The sequence below is a fragment of the Lepidochelys kempii genome, chromosome 3 (assembly GCF_965140285.1).
Source record: "Lepidochelys kempii isolate rLepKem1 chromosome 3, rLepKem1.hap1, whole genome shotgun sequence".
NCBI lineage: Eukaryota > Metazoa > Chordata > Testudines > Cheloniidae > Lepidochelys > Lepidochelys kempii.
The window spans coordinates 147,528,061-147,548,453 of NC_136382.1; the positions used below are offsets into that span (position 1 = coordinate 147,528,061).

At 38.3% G+C, this 20,393-nt stretch overlaps 1 protein-coding gene across 1 annotated transcript in view; it reads left to right on the plus strand.

The window, feature by feature from the left end:
- Nucleotides 1–20,393, plus strand: part of BIRC6 (baculoviral IAP repeat containing 6) — a 320,172-nt gene that overhangs the window by 171,370 nt on the left and 128,409 nt on the right. Inside the window, 6 exon segments of the mRNA XM_073338417.2 lie at nt 2,233–2,341; nt 3,809–4,030; nt 8,476–9,256; nt 10,606–10,749; nt 14,397–14,526; nt 17,962–18,093. Of these exon segments, the coding sequence (XP_073194518.1) occupies nt 2,233–2,341; nt 3,809–4,030; nt 8,476–9,256; nt 10,606–10,749; nt 14,397–14,526; nt 17,962–18,093 (1,518 nt within the window).

A 20,393-nucleotide genomic window follows, 5' to 3' on the forward strand; every position in this document is an offset into this window, starting at 1 on the left:
TCCCCACGTGGGACCTGAAGCTGGTCCTCTCCAGGCTTATGGGAGCTCCGTTCGAGCCGTTGGCCACCTGTTCCCTCCTATACCTCTCTTGGAAAACGGCTTTCCTCGTTGTTATCACGTATGTATCCGAGCTCAGAGCTCTTACCTCGGAACCACCATACATGATCTTCTATAAGGACAAGGTGCGGCTACGACCTCACCCGGCCTTTCTTCCCGGACATTTTCCTCCCGGTTTTTTACCCCAAACTGCACGCTACTCGTCAGCCACAACAGCTATACTCCCTAGATGTTCATAGGGCCCTGGCTTTCTACACTGAGCATACAAAGCCATTCAGGAAAATGGCCTAGCTCTTTGTTGCGATGGCGGAACGGATGAAGGGCCTCCCGGTCTCATCCCAGCAGATCTTCTCTTGGATCACTTCCTGTAACCGTGCTTGCTGTGATCTGGCCAGTGTTCCGACCCTGCCCCTCACTGCTCATTCTACAAGGGCCGCGGCCTCGTCGTCGGCTTTCCTGGCCCAGGTCCCAGTCCAGGAGATCTGCAGAGCCGCTACTTGGTCTTCAGTACATACTTTTACCTCTCACTATGCCATCGTCCGACAAGCCAGAGATTATGCATGTTTGTTAGAGTGGTCCTACAATCCACGGTATTTCACTCTGACCCCACCGCCTAGGTAAAGCTTGGGAGTCACCTAATTGGAATTGATATGAGCAAGCACTTGAAGAAAAGATGGTTACTCACCTTTGTAACTGTTGTTCTTTGAGATGTGTTGCTCATGTCCATTCCAAACCCGCCCTCCTTCCCCTCCGTTGGAGTAGCCGGCAAAAAGGAACTGAGGGGGTACTGGGTCGGCTGGGGTATATATCCAGCTCCATGAAGGCGCCGCTCCAGGGGGCTCCACGGCCGACCCACCGGGTGTTGCTAGGGTAAAAATTCTCCAACGGCCATGCACGCGGTGCACGCACACCACATAATTGGAATGGATATGAGCAACACATCTCAGAACAACAGTTACAAAGGTGAGTAACCGTCTTTTTTTTTTTCCTCCTCTTGCCCCCAAGTAAATAGGTCTGGTGGGAGAGAGAGTTAAAAAAAAAAAAAAAAAAAGTATTAATGGTCACTTTTGCTGTTTATATTTTAGCTGAATGTTTCTGTCAGCAGAGGCTAGTGTATAGATTTCTTTTCTTCAGAGAAACTCATGAGGAGTAGCCTGCTTTAAAAATGGCTGCCATCTCCTATCCTGAATAGGACTTAAGTCACAGCCTGTCCTCATGAACATGCCCTGTTTCAAAATAGCCACCAACTCTCATTGTTCCCAGTAGAAGTGAAGCTAAGCTAAGCTTCTTTAAGGTAATAGGACAGAGTTCCCTATCCTGTCAAAAAGAAAAGGAGTACTTGTGGCACCTTAGAGACTAACCATTTTATCTGAGCATGAGCTTTCGTGAGCTACAGCTCACTTCATCGATGAAGTGAGCTGTAGCTCACGAAAGCTCATGCTCAAATAAATTGGTTAGTCTCTAAGGTGCCACAAGTACTCCTTTTCTTTTTGCGAATACAGACTAACACGGCTGTTACTCTGAAACCTATCCTGTCAGGAAGTGAAGAAAAGCACTGTGAGGAGCAGGTTATGGTGGTGGGCAGTTCTTCTGAGAATATCCTGTGGCCTCAGTCTCATGGAGAGCAATATTCTCAAAATGGGTACCTAACTGAGGACTGCAAGTGGTCTCAGTATTACTGAGAGCAATAGGATGTGTCAGCCATTTTGGAAGAGGGAATATCTTCATTAAATTTGCTGAAGAAACTCTGTTATGAAGAAAAACAAGAAATTACCATCACTACTTAAAAAATCATTAAATATGAGATATGCACAAGATTTTGATGAGTTTTAACTATATGGGAAAGTTTAAAGAATGGTATTCCACTTTGGGGTAACTTAGAACAAAGTCTGACTACATTGTAAAGAACCAATTTTTAATAGAGAAATTAATGAATTTACTTGTAAATTCTCAGAACCGTTTTCTGAATACTCACAGGTGGTATGGGGGAGGACATGTGGCATTCTTTATATATTGAGATTGAATCCTTGCTTTAAATGCAAAACTCAACTCAATCCTAGTATCGAGTTATAATACACTTGCCTCCGTAATTGTGTCCCACGTGCGCTTTTAAAAACAAAAAGAATTAAATGAGTACTTCTGCTGTTACTTTTTTCCTTTTGTGTGTGTGGCAAGATTTGAATAGCCCTTTACTTTTTGGAAGACTGAATGGCCTGTCTTCTGACTCTACAATAGACATTCTCTATCAGCTGGGAACAACTCAGGACCCTGGAACAAAGGACAGGTAAAATAATTATTTGAATTGTTAATGTCTTTAAGTATTAAAATAATTGTTTAAAAATGGATTGCTTAGTGTTTTCTCATTATGCTAAAACATACTTTTCTTAGATCCAGTTTGAAATATCCTGTGAGCACAGAACTATAAAGAAACTTCTAGTTTTGCATTTTACCTATCTTTGCATTCTCTTCAAAGAAAGCTTAGTAAACTGGGCACAAGAAAATATACTTTTTAATATGGCTAAACGTATGTATCTTGGAACAAAGAATATAAGCCATACTTATAGGATGGGAGACTCTATCCTGGGAGGCAGTGACATGGAAAAAGATTTGGGGGTCGTGGTGGATAATAAGCTGAACATGAGCTCCCATCGTGATGATGTGGCCAAAGAACTAATGCGACCCTTGGATGCAGTGAAATCTCGAATAGGACTAGAGAGTTTATTTTACCTTTGTATTTGGCACTCGTGCTGCTGCTGCTGGAATACATTGTCCATTTCTGGTGCCAACCATTTAAGATGCCCTATAGTGATGGACTCAGAGCTCATTCTGTTTAGCTTAACAAAGAGAAGGCTAAGAAGTGACTTGATTACTGTCTGAGTATCTACATGAGGGATAAATATGTAATAATAGGCTCTTCAGTCTACCAAATAAAGGTGTAACACATCCAGTAGCTTGAAGTTCAAGCTAGACAAATTCAGACTGGAAATAAGGTGTACATTTTTAACAGTGAAAGTAATTAATAATTGGAACAATTTTACGAAGGTTGTGATGGATTCTCCATCACTGACACTTTTTAAATCCAGGATTGAATGTTTTTTCTGAAAGATCTGCTGTAGGAATAATTTTGGGGAAGTTCTATGGCCTGTGTTATTCAGTAGGTCAGACTAGATGATCAGTGGTCTCTGCTGGTCTTGGAATCTATGAATCTGTGAAACCTCTTTTTTCCTTCTGCTTATATTAGCTATTACTTACAGGACTTTAGGTAATTGTTCTTCCATACTGCTATGGATGCAATAGCTCTGTTGCTTCCCCTACATTCTGCTCCCAAAGTTTAATGGTTTTTCCCTGTACACTGTGTTATAAAATTACAAATATTTACAATTTAAAACATACATTTTAAAATCACTTGTTCTTTTAATTATTGCCAAGTCGTGAATTAAGTCGTCTTTGCTTCTCCTGCAATGGTTAGTGACATCCCAAGCTTTACAAATGGTGCAGGAAATGTGAAATTTGAGCAAGTGCAACATGGATTCAATTTGTGGCAGATCAGTATGAGATCCCAACTTAAAAAAGCAAGTTCTACAGTTAATGAACCTTGGGAAATGTTATAAGATTTGTAGTTTACCTTTAATATTGGTTTAAAGAAATAGATTAGTGTAAATTATTTTGGGGCAGCTAGTTGATCTGTTTTATAGGTTCCTACTGCTGATTGATCTTCTGTTATAATATGCTATGTGCTTTTGCCTTCTAGAATTCAAGCCCTACTGAAGTGGGTCAGTGATTCTGCAAGAGCAGCTGCCATGAAAAAAAATGTCCGGATCAGTTACATTTGCCCAAACAGCTCAACAAGAGAGTATGGTCTCTTGATGCCATCTCCTTCCCATTTGCACTGTGTAGCAGCAATTTTGTGGCATAGCTATGAGCTCCTTGTAGAATATGACTTACCAGCATTGCTGAACAGAGAGCTCTTTGAGTAAGTAGTGCAAGTAAAATATTTCACTATATGCAGTTTATAACTTCTGTTTTTCATTTATTAAAAGATGATAGGCATTTTGCTTTTTCCGTGTGCAGTAATAGTGGAATACGAATTTATTCGGTGCTTAATATACTATGGTTAATGAAGAGGTACTGTATTACAGAGAGGACCAGAGAGATGGCTATAAATAACATATTCTAAAATATTTTGATAGTAACTGTAATAGGGGACCAAATTATTCATTTATCCCATTTACTTTTCTTTCAGTATGTATGACATCATTAAATGGCCTTTGTGGCCTTATTTTTAATATACAGCATTTCTGAAACTTATTAAACTATTCATATGTTTTTATAGCTATTATCAAGATCCAACATTTGTTTTCATTTCTGGAGCTACCACCCTTGCTCTGGTCACAGTTCATGTAAAACAGTGAAGAAATATTTTAGTGCAACTGCAGTATAATAAATCTCCAATATTAAGAAGATTCAATTTCTCAAGGAACCATATCCTTATATTTAAAACAACAAATGAAGTTTTACTTTTTGATTAGTGAACTAAATTTTTGCTATAGTTGAAATTTTAAAACGGAAAAACTAGAAAATGTTCTTTTGTGGACAGCCCAAGTAATCAAGTTGGAATTCAGCATACCTGTTTAGCCAGACCATGCCTGAGTTGCTGATTACAATAACCATTTATTTCAGGATTATCTTCAAATTTAAAAACCTAATTAATATGATCAGAATTTTAAAAAATAATAAGTGTTATAACCTCTGCTAGCAACCACAGTATGTTGGTTAATGTACAAGCAGAAAGCAAGCCACAATAGTTTGAAAAGCTGTAACAGGACTGGATGCAATGAAGTTTCTCAGTTGAGGAACATAATTACTAAGTGTGTCTATCCCATATGCATGGACTGGACCCAGCCTGACAGGAGTACATCTGGGAAACTGTATTTGGGCAACTAACCAAATACTGAGTAATTTTCAAATGCAGAGTGGTAAAAATAAAGTTTTCATGGGAAATCTGTACATGTTCTCTAGTACAGAATCTATAAAGAAAGAGGAGCCTGAGCTCAAGCAATAATGATTTCGTCCTCTGAACAGCATGACCTAGCATGCAAATTAAGGGCCAAACTCACCAGTACACTCTGGCACCTTTACATTACTCAGATAAAATTCTCAGATTAAAAACTACTTTATGATGGAGTTATAGCTGAGGATATATATCTGTAGTTTAAGGGTAAAAAAAATCATTGCTGCAAACATGTTAAGGTATCTAAATGCCCAGTTAAGGCAGTCAAACAACTTTAACTGCCCTGTAGTGATGCCATGCAGTAACCATACCATTAAGATTCAGGATTTTTAGTTTATTTGGTCCCAGATTAGATTAAACTAATTTTTAAATGCACATTAATTTTTCTTATTCTCTCCCCCCTCCCCCTCCCCCCCCGCCCAAAGTTCTCTGTAGGGCAGAGTTAAGGTTGTTTGCATGATCTATTATTTTCATACCTGAACAGAATAATAGGGTGATAAATAGTAGCCAGCATGGATTTGTCAAGAACAAATTATTCCAAAACAACCTAATTTCCTCCTTTGGTTGGTTTACTGTCCTAGTAAATTTGGGGGAAGCAGCAGATGTGACATATCTTGATTTTAGTAAGGCTTCTGACACAGTCCCATATGACATTTTCATAAGCAAACTAGAAAAATGTAATCTAGATGAAATTACTGTAATGTGGATGCACAATTGGTTGAAAAAGCATACTCCAAGTAGTTCTCAGTGGTTCACTGTCAAAGTAGGAGGAAATGTATGTAATGGGGTCCTGCAGGGGTCTGTCCTCGGTCTTGTAGTATTGATCATTTTCATTAATGAGTAGGATAATGGAGTGGAGAGTATGCTTATAAAATTTGTGGATGACACCAAACTGGGGAGGTATTGCATGCACTTCGAAGGACATGATTACAATTCAAAACCACCCTGACAAATTAGAGAATTGGTCTGAAATCAGTAAGGTTAAATTCAATAAGACAAGCGTAAAGTTCTACACTAAGGAAGGAAAAATCAAATGTACAAATACAAAATGAGGAATAAATGGCTAGGATGGGAGGCAGGAAGAGAGAACCTGACTAGGTTTCTCCAGACCCAGCACATGGCTCCAGCAGTTATCTTCTCCTCTTCCTTCTGCAGATGCCAGGTAATGTAGCTAGTCATGTAGCTCAAGCTATCCTGCAGTGTTGAAGGCTCAGTGTTTAAGCACTACAGATGATCACAATTTTGGGTGTGGAGGTGTTAGCTGCATATAATTCTGTTTACTGCTTTCCTTTAAAAAAACAAAACCAAACAAAAAACCCTATGTTAAAATAGCTGCAAAGTCAAGTACTCAAAAGTTAGGATATGCTAGATTTATGATTGCCTGTGCAGTTTAATTTGGCCGCCTTGTTCATATGCTCTCTGATATTCTTTAATTACATGGCCACATACTGTTTTCCCCCTGCTTCCCCAGACCCCACCTATTGGCTAAAAAGTAGCTATTTAAACTTTTGAAATAATACAGAATTTCATACGGAGTCAATGTAAGGAAATAGATGTAGCCGTGTTTAGTCAATCGGGTCCTTATAAGAACACAGGGGTTATCCTCTAGGTCAGTATATCTCAACCTTTTTGATACCAGGGACCGCCTTGCTGCCTTCCTCAACTTTGTCAGGGAGATCTCAGGGATCAGCACCGGTCCACGGACTGGTCGTTTAGAAACACTGCTCTAGGTAATTACAGCCGTAAGAACTTGAAAACAAAGAATTAAAGTTACATTTTGAAAAATTTAAACTGAGTAACTGAAAAGTCTGTCTTGTTGCCAGGTTTAGTGCATTGGTTAATATTCTGGAGACTGTAATAAGTCTCAGAACATGAGTACACCTTATTCATAGACTTTAAAATGCATCTGTATTTGTGTATGTCTTTGGGTACATATATGAATAATTCTAAACTACAAATTCTTTGAGTGCTGGTCCATATATGTATTCGACTATGGGCGCATATTTTCTCCATGCGCACAGAGTCAGAGAATTCTTGAAAGTAGTTGGTCTGTCCATGAGCCTTCAGTCTCCTCATGCCTCCAACTGAGGAGATAGAGCAGAGCAACCGCCTTTCGAGTTCCTTCTTACAGCTGCAAAGCCTGGGTCAGAACCTCTATAGTGTCCGGAGCTTCATCTTCCTCTTTATTGTTCAATCTGCATATATGTGGTATGTATAGATTGTGAATAGTTTAGAATTTCACTCTATAGTTTTAGTTAAGTTTTAGGGTTAGTCGTCCATCCCCACTCTCTCCTTCCTGGTATCCTGTTATGGGTATTGGACTCCAGCCTTCGAAATCTGTGCTTGCCCACACTCCTTCTCAGTCAGCAAAAACCATCAATGCTTGCCTGAACTTCCTCAATGAAGCTTGTATCTCGGCAAGGTGCAGTATCTTTTTTGCCCAGTTGTACCTTTGAAGAGCACAAATTTTGTCTCAAAAAGCACCTCGTAGAGAGAGCCCGTCATGAAGCAGCAGTCAGACTCAGGCCAGGCCCCACCTCTTCCCGTACATCAGCCTGACTCAGCAAAGAGTGTGCCTCCTGCCACAAAGTCCGGTTTAGGAGCAAGGGAATCTACTCCCACAGATCCAAAATCAGGGTCTTGTTGGGATGATGTGGAGCACTCTCATAAACGTAAGAGCACGTCATCCTCTAAGTCCACTTCAGAGAAATCTGATTCAACCACGCCTAAGCCGAGCAATTACATAGGTTTAATTTTATTAAATTGTACCCTATCTTCAGTTGTAATTTTCTTCAGAAGAGCACTGAGAGTAGGGGTACATAGAAGAACTTCATTACGCTAAGTCTACGTTACGCTATTTTTCATTCTTCTATCGTAGAAGTTGTTTAGATGCTGCTTGAATAGAGAAAGTTATAAAATGCCCTGGAAACTTACTAAAATACTTTGGGATGTTTAAACCGCTTAATTGCAAAGTTCTTCACAAAGGTGGGTTACCTTATCCCCATCTTTACACGTTGAGTTATTGAGGTCACAGTTTGTTCAAGGTTGCATGAAGTAAATGGTACAGTTGTATGACCAGGGTCTCTTGATTTACAGACCTCGTCTTCAATCTACTAGATAATAGCGGTATTAAATATATCCTAATGAAATAAATTCAAATATAGTTATTTTTATGCAGTGTCCAGATTATGCTGTGATCTCAAGTAGGCTAATATTCTCAGATATTTGTGTTAATTAAAAAAAAGTTCTACAAACCTCTGAATATTGTATCATAATTAAACTCATTTATAATATCTTTGGAAAGCATTTTTATGAACTTTTGACTAACAAGGTAAAAGGGAAAATGAGTGACAAATTTTTGTTTTGGTGTGACTTTTTTTCTTTTCTTTTTTCCCCTTCTCCTCTAGGTCACTCTTTAACTGGTCTATGTCTCTTCCCTGCAACATGGTTTTGAAGAAAGCAGTTGACAGTTTGCTTTGCTCAATGTGCCACATCCACCCGAATTATTTTTCCTTACTCATGGGCTGGATGGGTATTACCCCTCCTCCAATGCAGTGTCAACATAGACTGTCTATGACGGATGACAGCAAAAAACAGGACCTTAGTTCTTCTTTAACAGATGACTCTAAAAACGCACAAGCACCTCTTGCACTAACAGAGTCTCACTTGGCTACCCTTGCTGCCTCATCTCAGTCTCCTGAAGCTATCAAGCAATTATTGGACTCAGGTTTGCCCTCTCTCCTTGTAAGAAGCCTTGCTAGTTTCTGCTTTAACCATACTTCCAGCTCTGACTGCACTTCTCAATCTGTGGATATTACCCAGGATAGACTCAGGAGACATCATGTTCCACAGCACTTTAATAAAATGCCCATCACGGCAGACCTAGTTGCTCCTGTACTCAGGTTTCTGACAGAAGTTGGTAACAGCCACATCATGAAGGATTGGTTGGGTGGTTCTGAAGTCAATCCACTGTGGACAGCACTTTTATTTCTGTTGTGCCATTCTGGTGCTACTTCTGGAGGACACAGTGTGGTAACACAACAGACCAGTGCAAGATCTACTTTGCTTTCTTCAACTGCAGGAACAGGACTTACCACTCAGCAAAGGACCGCAATTGAAAATGCAACAGTTGCATTCTTCTTACAGTGCATCTCCTGCCATCCTAATAACCAGAGGCTGATGGCACAGGTAAAAGAGCAAAACCTTAATCTGTAACTCTTCTTATTTTTAAGTGAAAATTTAGTTGGTACAAGATTTGAGAACCTAAGCTTTCGTGGCTTAAGTTTTGCATAGGAAAAAATAGCTTATTGGATGATCAAGGGATGTGAATGTAGATTCTGTAGTATATATTTTTTTTATTTGTAGATTTGATTCTTTAATATACCATTTAACAGAGACGGTTTTACATCATGAAATATTAGCACATTGGGCTTTGTTTGATGGAAGAAATTAATTCTTCTGCCCGCTAGTACAATATTCATTATGGCGCATGGGGCTCTGTTTTGTCACTTACATTAAAGTGCATTTCTGTTTTGCTAACTTACTATAAAAATGGCACTTTGGTGCTGTGTTTGCAGATCAAATTTGCCAAATTGTGCACTCTTAATCTGGAATCTGAAGATAAAGCTGGGTGGGTTTTGTCTCTCATTAATAAAAACACTTTGCTTACAGACATGGTTGAGCAACTTTATTGCTTTCAGTGAAGTTGATTGCTGCACAGGTAACAGAAAGCATAATGTGGCCTTGCATTTGGAATTCAGTTAACATATTGAGAAGAATGGAATTGCAGCAGATGCTTTTTAGTAGCAACATACTGGTGCCCTTTTGCTATCTTGCTCCTAAGTGGCTGTTGATGTTATGGGGAGTGTTGACAATTCACAGTAGGGAAAGTGTTCCCAGGGGAAATGTTGATCCTAAGCAGTGGTTGCTCTTACAAGGTGATGCTGCAAACAAGCATCTACTGTAGTTCACTTCCTCTTAGCTGTTAGCTCTGCAGTGCCAACAGAAGGAAAACATTAAAAAAAAAAAAAGCCTTAATTTTTATCTGTAAATTAAGAGTGAATGCATACTAGGATCAGATAAACTGAGTAAGAAGAGGCCATTTTCAGAGAAGAACATCACCCCAGTGTAGCGAAATTCCTCATAAAGCAGAAAAATTACTTTTCACATTCTTGATGCAACACCTAGTCAAAATTGACTTTCCCGCTCTGTATTTTTGTCAACTAGCCTTTGTTTTTCAGAATATTGCCTTAAAAATAAACTTGAATTATTATATTGATGACTCATGCTTTTTTGTTTTTTACTCCTAATTAATTTTTAACTTGTTTTGCTGTTGGTTACCTGTTCATAGGTAACCATTTATTCTCTCTGGTGATAAATTGAAGATGAGATCATTTAAATCCTAATTTGAAAAATAAGTGGCGGCAAATCTTAAAAGTTAATGGCCATGCTGCGCTATTAATAGTAATGCAGAGCTTTATTTTATACGTTTGTGCACAGTCATAATCTAAGATTTTTATCTAATCTTGCATTTTCAGGTTCTCTGTGAATTGTTCCAGTCATCCCCTCAACGAGGGAACCTCCCAACATCTGGAAACATTTCAGGGTTTATTAGAAGGTTATTTTTGCAGTTGATGCTGGAGGATGAAAAAGTGACAATGTTTCTTCAGTCCCCATGTCCAGTAGGTTTTTTGTGTATCTGCATTATGAATGTCAATTCGATCTGACTGCACACTATTTATTTGTACATTCTCACAGTTGATTCTGCTTTTTTTGCAAACAAAATGACAACTTTATTATATTTATTGCAGAGTATAGTGATAACTACTTTTTTGGTGGATGTGGGGAGAGGGTTAAGCGGCTTTTTCTAGATTATTAATTTGCTGTATATCACTCTGATATATTTACAAATAACCTTTAAAAGAGCCACAAGTAATTCTACTCCTATCTGACACAAGTTATAGAATGCCTGGGATGGAAGGGGAATTGGTGGAATCATTGTTGATTGGAGGATGACGTTTGTGGGTTGAATCAGTTATCACTGGAGAGAGAGAAGTGAGTGGAGTTACAAACTTTTAGAGGGTCTGTTCACTAGAATCTAAAACCTCTTGAGGGTTTTCTGATAACATGTCTTATGAATTTATTTAGCTCTTAATTTTCAATGTTGAGTATTGAATTCATTAGCTGGTTCTCACAGATTCTAACTGTAGTAAATTGAAAGCTCCTGGTCAATAAATGATTGATGTTTATTGATTACCAAACGTCATTGTAGAAATTTAATTTTGGTTGCCTGATACTGAAGGAAGTGGTGGCAATTGAGACTGCCAATAGATAGTAATGAAAACATACATTTTTCTAAAGAAAAATATAGACATTAAGAGTTTAGTAAGAGAATTTATTTACAAGAAAAATGTTTTGCCAAAAAAAGACTTGAACTAGTTAGAGTTGCAGCTTTCTTTTATGCCAACATCCTCTTTGATATAATACAAAATTAGCAATTTAAAGAAACAATTGAAGCACTGCACCCAGGATACACTCATTAAGACAGATTTAAATTTGCAAGTCCACTGCTTAATGCTACAGGTGAAGAAGTAAGGGAAAAATTAAGACCATCTTTGCTACTAGTTTGAACAACAAAAACGAAAATAAAGAAGAGCAGCTTCTTAAATGCAACCATCTGAAACTGCTAACACATAATGTTAAACACTGTAGTTAAACCTGTTGAGAAAGGGGCATCTAACACAGTCCTAAGGTATGTTGAGGAAGTTCGGAGGTTCTTGCCTAGTCACCATGGCATTTTATTTACTTTTTTTTAAAAGGAGGACTGATGCTCAAGTTTCCTAAGGTACTTTTTGTGGAGCATCAGAAGAGTGCGTGTTTACATTTCCATCCAACTACCAAACGTATGAAATTTGATCCCTTCATAAAAAGCACGCATTTTACACAGCAAGAGACTCTGCAGAGAGTTACTAACTTAGCAAAAGCTATTGAAAAAGACTTCAAAGGAATGTGACCTAACAGGCTGCACCTACTGTCTCAATGTGTGGTAATATGATTTGGGTCTCAATAGCAAAGACCTGGAAGCATACAAAAACAAATTTGAAAAATGATTCAGAGAATCTGAATTGACCTCAGTTCAATTCAGAATTTTGCTAGGTTTTATAGTCAGCTCAGCATCTGTGTTTCTGGACCATTATTTATCACCCATAGTGGTACATTCTGTTACATCTCTTCTAGCATGCCAGAGGCATCTCAAATGCCTTTACAGTGTCCATAGGGCTTGGCCACAAACCAAAGTATGGTTCTTCAGACTCTTGTGTCTATATGGCTGAACAGAGCAGTTGCTCAGTTATCCTTCCTTTCCTTTATTTTTTGGCTTTTAAAGCCAATTTTCACAGCCGTTCCCCACTTCCTTTTTCCTTCTCTTAAGCAAAATTTGGAGATTTTTAAAAAGAAAAAATAATTTTGTCCAAAATGGTACTATTTACTAAACTTCTCACCTTGGCTTTGTTCTCCCACCAACCCACCGTGCTTTACTCAGTATAGTGGATCTGGATAAAAAGAGGAAGCAAAAATTGTGATGATGGTGCCTCTCTTAGAGGGACCACCCTCTCAGGAGCCACAGAAGGGGTGCTCTACCACAGTTGTCCCCAGCCCCTGAACCCTCAGTTCCCCCACAAGAAGGGGATCAGGGTCTGGATGACTTATTGGAACTTCTCTCACACACCTATCCTAACCTGCGCAAGATTCCTCTGGAGATAACTGCATAGGTAGGTCAGTTCTCCTCAATGTCCAGGACCAAATGGGCAAGTCAGTTGTCTTCAGTCTGAGACCCATCAAGATAACTCCAAATATTTACTCGTAAGACTATTCCATCCACCTCTAAGAGAAACATTTCCACGTCTTAGGCCCTCAAGAGGTTAATGAGGTCCCTTGATGGGGAGTCTATCTCTGTCTCCCATACATCCCTGGAGTAAGATTTGGGCTCTCTTGTGGATGTTCCTTTGTGTTTCCTCACTAGTTACCCATTGAATGATGGCAGACATTGGATCGTGAAGGTTTTTATCAACATGCTTCAGAAGCCTAAAACCTCAAAGGGGAAAGGGCTCAGCTTCCTTACAGGAACCAGGATCCTGCCTTTCCATGGTGACAAAATGATTATCCAAACTCAAGTCATTCTTGGCACTTGGCTTGGACTCCATAGTTATTTCTTTTTGCTCAATCTGAAACATCTGAAGAAAAAATCCTAACATAATGTGGATGTGCACAGAACAGTTAAAATATATTTGCAACATACGGACTCTTTTAAAAGATTGGATTGCACGTTTATATCTTTTCACCTAAACTATCTAGAACAGGGTGTAAATTAGCTCTAACTTGGTGGGTGGAGTAATCTGGTCAGAAATGGCATTTGCTGTAAAGAGTAGATCTTCAGAACAGCAAGTATTCTATAGCAACACACCCTTCAAACACTACAGAGTTCTCAGATTTCATAAAAAATGAGTTCTGACTAAATTTTGCCCCAGTGACCCTTCTTTTGATTGGATTGCACAGGAATAAACTGGCCCTGCATTTGGGATTTAGTAAACAATTCTGTTGATGAGCAAGAAGTAACAGAATCATACCTTTCTTCCTGTGCAGGGCAGGGAGGATTTTGGAAAGCTCGGAGGGGTAAAAAGCAATTAAAATTTTTTAACTAAAGAAATCGGATAAGACTGAATTTAAATGGGGGAGGTAATCTGGGTTGAGAGGTGCTATTTTCAGTTATAGTAAAATAACTTTAATGGTTCTTGTATTATAAAAGCAAAGTACCTATTGCTAAATCTAGAATTACTTTGCCTACTATATTTCTGTTTACTCATAAATGGTATGTGATCTTCAACTTTTTTTCTATTGATTTATCAAGAGTAGTAACCACCTCCTCATCTGGGCGAAGTTTATTGGAGTGGGCGGGGGATTTCCTTTTACTTTAAGAAATAAAAGAAATTAAAGCCCAAAGTACCTAACACGTTACGTGCGTGCACACTGAAGACGACAAGAGAGGGTCTTGTACTGAACTTAAACCATTTTTTTTCTGAGTGCTAAACAAAAATAGATTTTTGCAGCAGTTTTCTTTGTGTAAAAAGGTTTGTTTTTCTTTTGTTGTTTTAATTTTTGTTGAATAATTTTACCATCGTATCAAGTTGTCATACTTTCAAACAATTTTCTTTTGATCTGGAGTGTGAATGGCTTAATATTGTGATTTTACTTAATATAGTTTAACAACTTGTCATGATTGTTGGCCTTATTTCTGAATACTTGAAAGTAAGTGGTTTTCATTTCTTTTTAGCTGTACAAAGGTAGAATTAATGCTACCAGCCATGTAATCCAACATCCAATGTATGGCGCAGGACACAAGTTCCGTACTCTTCACTTACCTGTCTCAACAACATTGGCAGAGGTTCTTGACCGTGTGTCAGGCAAGTTTCAGTACTGTGTGTTTCATTCTAGAATGTGTTAAGGAAAACTTGTGTCTGCTAGAAACATATCTATTATGTGTGACATCTGCATACTTGTAACAAAAAGTTTCAAAATAGACAGTAATCAAAGATTAAACTTTTTTACTTTTTTGGGACTATATAACACAGGCTTTCCTCTAACTGTTGCAGTTTTAGATTGGCCATACTGTTCTTTCAACTTTACATAATCGATTTAGAGGAGGCAATCTTAGATATACTTAACAGTTCATCTTGAACTGCCAGGCCACAAAATGTAATACTATGCTTAAAGTCTCTCAATATTTAAAATATTTTCAAATTTTCTCCTGAGATACTTCCAAAAACTTAGAATATTTGAGTTCAGTATTCAAAGTTCCCTTTAACTGTCTATGCTCAATTAAAAATAATTCCTTACATAGATCATTTGCCTAACGTTTATTGCAAGTTAAAGATCACAGAACTGATGTCCACATTGAGTGTTTACACTGTCCTTTTCAATCTAATTTACGCTCATGCATATTTACCTGCAATATAAATAATACTCTATCTATAAAATGGAAATTGAGAACTAATTTTGAAAGTTATGAGTAACGTTGAAAAACAAAAACAAACAAGATGGTCATGACTGAGGCATTTATTTTATCCAAAAATCCAAGATTTTCAGTCAGACTATTAGTCTTTTCTGTATTAAATATCCATTTAACTGCCAGGACCAGTTCAACATTTTGGAGAAGTGCAACTTTAATAAAGACTCAATGACCTTGCTCAGGAAATTAAGGTTAGCGTTCACAATACAAAGTTCACCACAGTGTTTTAAAAACAAAATCTTTAGTAGGTTGTCTGTATTGCTAAACTGTGGTCGACATTTTAGAGGAGTCAAAGGAAATTCAAAGTTATAGTTGCTACAACAGTTGCAACTGTGCCACATTGCACATAAGTGAGTCCATACCAAATACATATTTTCATATATACTCATTGTATGAATTTGCAAATACTTAGCTGTAATTTTGACAGTATATAAGAGTGTCTCCGTTAAAATATCTCTGGGAACATCTATATTTTCTAACTTTTTGTGTCAGATCCTCTGGTGTAGCTATATTGCCTTTGTGCATTTCAGAGGGGCTATACTTGTTTACATCTGCTGAGAATCTGGTCTTCTCAGTTTCTGTGATCAGCCAGTGCTGCACTGACACTGTTTCATAATTGATTTTTTCCAAAGTCTTTTTACATACTGATGACCAGTAACATATTGCACTAATGTAACATCTTTCATCAGAGTATAGCAGTTTAAAATAAATGGAGGAAAAATACATGAAATTACTGGTATGTGACACTTCTATTACCAGACAAATTTCAGTAAATCAAATGTCTTGTTCACTGGAGCTTTGTGATTAAAAATGCAATGCATCCTACGGAACATTTGAACTTTGCTTATGTGTTGTGTGAAGAAGTACTTCCGTTTGTTTGTTTTAAACCTGCTGCCTATTCATCTCAAATTGCCATCTCTTATGAAATCATAATTTCCCTATTTACCATGTATTTTAGCACACTGGGGTAGACAAGGTTTAAATATCTAATGATAAAGAAGCAGAAGCATGTGTGTGTTTGTTTTTAATAATGATATCCAATACCTCTTTGGTTACCTTTATGCATCACAGAGAGGTTAAAAATGGCAGGAGCTCAATTCTTTCTCTTTGCATTTGCCTTTTAAATTAATTCTTCTATCCCATTTAGACCAAAGGGAAGGTAAGAAATATGTTGTTTGGCCTGCCAGTTTTAAGAGTCCTTCCATCTGAACTGAAGGGGAGGGGAATAGTTTTTGTAGAAGGGTAAAACCATACCATTATATATACAGTGGAGCTAATTAGCAGTAACTATATGGTTATTCATATTTCAAGTAGTCAAAAGTCGTCATAATTGTGAAGAGTATTGATTATGATGCCAGAGGCAGTGGGATCTCTCTGGAAAAGGAGGGGACTGGGCCATTTCAGAGTGACTCAGTCTACTTCTGGCAGCGTCTGCAGATAGGGAAGCAGCATCTGCTAAAATAATCAGTGTGTGCAGCTGATCACTCCCTTCTCGTTAAGTGATTGAAATGACATTCAGCTCAACACTTAAAACACCAGCAACTAGGAGGATTATAATACTGACCCAATATAAGTGCATCCTAGAATATACCAACATAAGTCAGTCTCAAATTTTGCTTTACAAGTACACCTCCCAGATGGGGTTTCTAATATGCCTGTTGGCTCTGAGAAACCCAATGATGCACATTCAGAGAACCTAAGGATCCTGATTTATAAAATGCAGCTGGTGTCCACAATTTGCCCAGTGTTAGTAATGGGATGGAGACCCAGCTCCCTGTCATGCTGGAGGAGCTGTAGAATAGCTGGGATTTTCTGCATTTCAGGGGTCTTGTAATTCTCTCCATATCAAAAGTGGAATTTGGTTCAGATGGAAGAGTAGGTGTCATCGACCAATTTGTATCTTCAAGCAAGGAAAATGCTTCATTAGTCTGGAGAAGAACCCCAGGCAAACTGTTTCTCTTTCAGTGCCTTAACTGTATATGATCTGGGTTGTGGTATAAAAGGGGTCCTTGCAGTAAGTACGTGGCGATTCCTTGCTCACCTAAGTCCTAGGCCCATGTTTCCTTTGGCTAGTGGGAGATGAGGATGATCACATGTGGTCCCTTTTGATATTTTCTCGATCACCTTCCCAATCGGAAGAAGAGACAAGGAGTCTATTTGGCCATTTATGCACTATGACATCCATTACCAATGTGAGATCATCCACTGCAACCAAGAGGAAAAATGACAACAATTGTTTAATTACTGCTATTAGTAGATTAATACGGATATCTAATGTTCTGCACCTAAAATAAGTGGTCTGATTTTTCAGAGGTTCTGGGTGCTAGCAGCTTCTGTTGCCTTCAATGGAAACAATGAGTACTTAGCAGCTGAAGTGCACAACACGATATCCAAGTTCAAGTATTTTGTCTTAATCATCTAAATCTACAGTTGTCAACAATTAAACATAGTAATTTCTCTTTGTTTAATCTCCTCTTTTCTGTTGGTAGCAGTGATATTTTCTAACTCTGCTAATTATATCACCCGAATACAAACAACTAAATACTTGAACTTCTGCCTGGGTTTTCAAAGTATTGTTTCTTTAAATGGTCCAAGGAAATTAGTTGCAAGACGTCTTGTCAGTACTCTGTCAGTGCCTGGTCTTTTGTTATTAAAGAAGCTTAACATAATTATGGAAGTTAGAATGGAACTCAAGGCTCCAAGCCAGCAAGGTAATTGAGTGAGACCAAATGAATATCTGGTGAGTGGGTGAGAAATTATAAAGTAGTAATTAAATTAGCATGACATATTAATACCTATAAAATATGTGCGTACTTTTTTTCTCTTGCAGATACACCAAGTATCACAGCTAAACTAATTAATGAACAGAAAGAAGATAAAGAAAAAAAGAACTACGAAGAGAAGGAAAAAGTTAAAGCAGAAAATGGATTTCAGGACAATTACAGTGTTGTTGTTGCCTCTGGTATGTATGGTTTGGTTTTCTCCCCCCCTTTCACTTGTTTTGTAAAATCAATCCCTCTGAACATAAAATGAGAATAATTATGTCAGCTCATATAAACCCACCATTGTTATTACCAAAGGTGTACTACTGAAAATGTTTGACAATGATATTCCTTAATTAACCTTACTGACCTTTAGCAACAAGGGATGGGTCCTGGTACAACTCCGACTGCTAATGAGTTATGCTGTGGTAAAGAGTCCTATTTGTAAAAGTTCATGTTTCTCCTGCATGTGTCCAAAAACACATAGCTGTTGTATTTATAAAGATCACCTAAACCCAGATCCTTCATTTACACCATTTGCATGGTAAATACAAATGGCACTGTAGTGGCAAAAGGTGTCATGATGGAGATATGTATATATAAAACCAATACTCTTTATTCCACATGAAGATAGAGGATTTTTCCAAAATCCTAGACCTTCTGAAAACTCATTCATATCCTTCTAAAATCTGTCATGTAAGCTTATCTCTTGCAAAATTGGAATGGAGTGTACACTCTGTAGCTGGAACATGAGAAGTTGGCAGTGGTAGAAGGGATTTAAAGTTGAACAGGTGGCTGCAGGAGGTATTGCAGTATCTTGCTCTGAAGTTCTGCTGTTTAAGAGCTGAGGACTGAACTTCTAAGGATCTCATGGAATTTTCTTAACACTTCAGCTGACCATCTTTTGAAGATGACTGATCTACCATAGTTTCACCTGGGCGTGAAAATGAGCTCAGGGAGGGACACTGGTTTCTTTTGATTTTTGTAACCGGTATTTCTCAAACTGTCTCCCCTATCAGGACTTCAAGGTATAGATGAACCTCTTAAATTGTGTTTAAAATGCTGAACTGGGCCACTGTTTCACGACTCAAAATATGTTTATTGCAACTCAGCTGACTACAAAGTGCAACAGCTTCAGTGGGAGAGGTAGTGGGGATGGAGGAACAGATGGGTGTGACTAATACTTAGTGTTACTATATTTTCAAAATCAAAAACCCGGGCTTTCATATGTACCAGTGGACAAGAAAACCTAACACGTTTTGGTCAACATTTAAAAAGTTAAAATTATGAGAGAGGCAGCATAGCCAGCCAGGGCTGACCCTAAGCACATTTCTGATCTCACAAGCACCATGTTATATCTCCCGTCCCTTTTTTAAATAGACTTTAAAAGTCTGGTTCTTTATTGCATCATTTTAATTCATCCTTCCTATTAAGTGAAACCTTTTAAAAATTTTCTTTATCATAGTTGTGTGTTCTTCTCTCTTCCTTTTCACTATTCTGTATCTATCTCTTTGTCTTTCTCAATTTTTCTCTTAAATAGTAGTTACTATGTTATGTACTCTCCTTCTTTTTCATCTTTCTTCTCCTGTGTTGGGTTATCTTCCTCTTCCCCAAATTTACAATCTTTCTTCTCTCGTGTTCCCTGCTTCTAAAATTTCTGTACTTGTACCTATCTTCTTCTTTCGACACATGCGCACACACACACATTCATCTCCCCTCACAAAAATACACATATACCATCTCCTCATCCACAAAATCTTTCTCCCTCCTGACTCATCATCCAAAATCTCTCTCACACACTCGTCTTCCCATCAAAATCAATGAAATGTGCAAACACGTCATACATTCCAGTCATACTTGCAGTCTCTTCACAGTACTATTCTATATGGGACTTTTTGCTGATGTCTTCCAAAAAGTCAACTAGCACATGTTAAGTGTAGAAGGCTGAAATGTCATTGCCACAGTAATGTTGTCCAGGCTGCTAAGCTGTTACAGCTGCTAAGTACTTCTGTTCTTGAGGCTCCAGTGTTATCAGCACTAGCAGATAATGCTGCCTGCTAATTCAGCAGACCTCAGTGTTACTCATAAGAAAGACCACAGGCTCGGTTCGGTAACAAAGGCCATTGGTTAGGTTTATTGTCCTCAAGATGCAGTTGTAGTGTCCTGGCTCCGTGGTTACAGATACACTAACACGAGTGCACAGTGGCAGTGAATGGCTCAGTCAGCAGTGGGAGTATCTGCTGTCCCCTCAGCCACACAGTGGGTTAAGGGGACCTTGACATTTATAGACTGAGACAAACAATTTACATACCACCTTACATGTTTCATGACATCTGCTTGTTACCTCCCCTTGTACCTTGCTCCTGCTCTCTCAGGCAAAACATCCCTATTCATCACTTCTCATCCCTATTCATCACTTCTGTCTGATTCCAGTCCATAAAGAACCTTGTCAAGCAAATCAGACTGAGACCACAGACAGACACTGATCTGCTCATGTCTC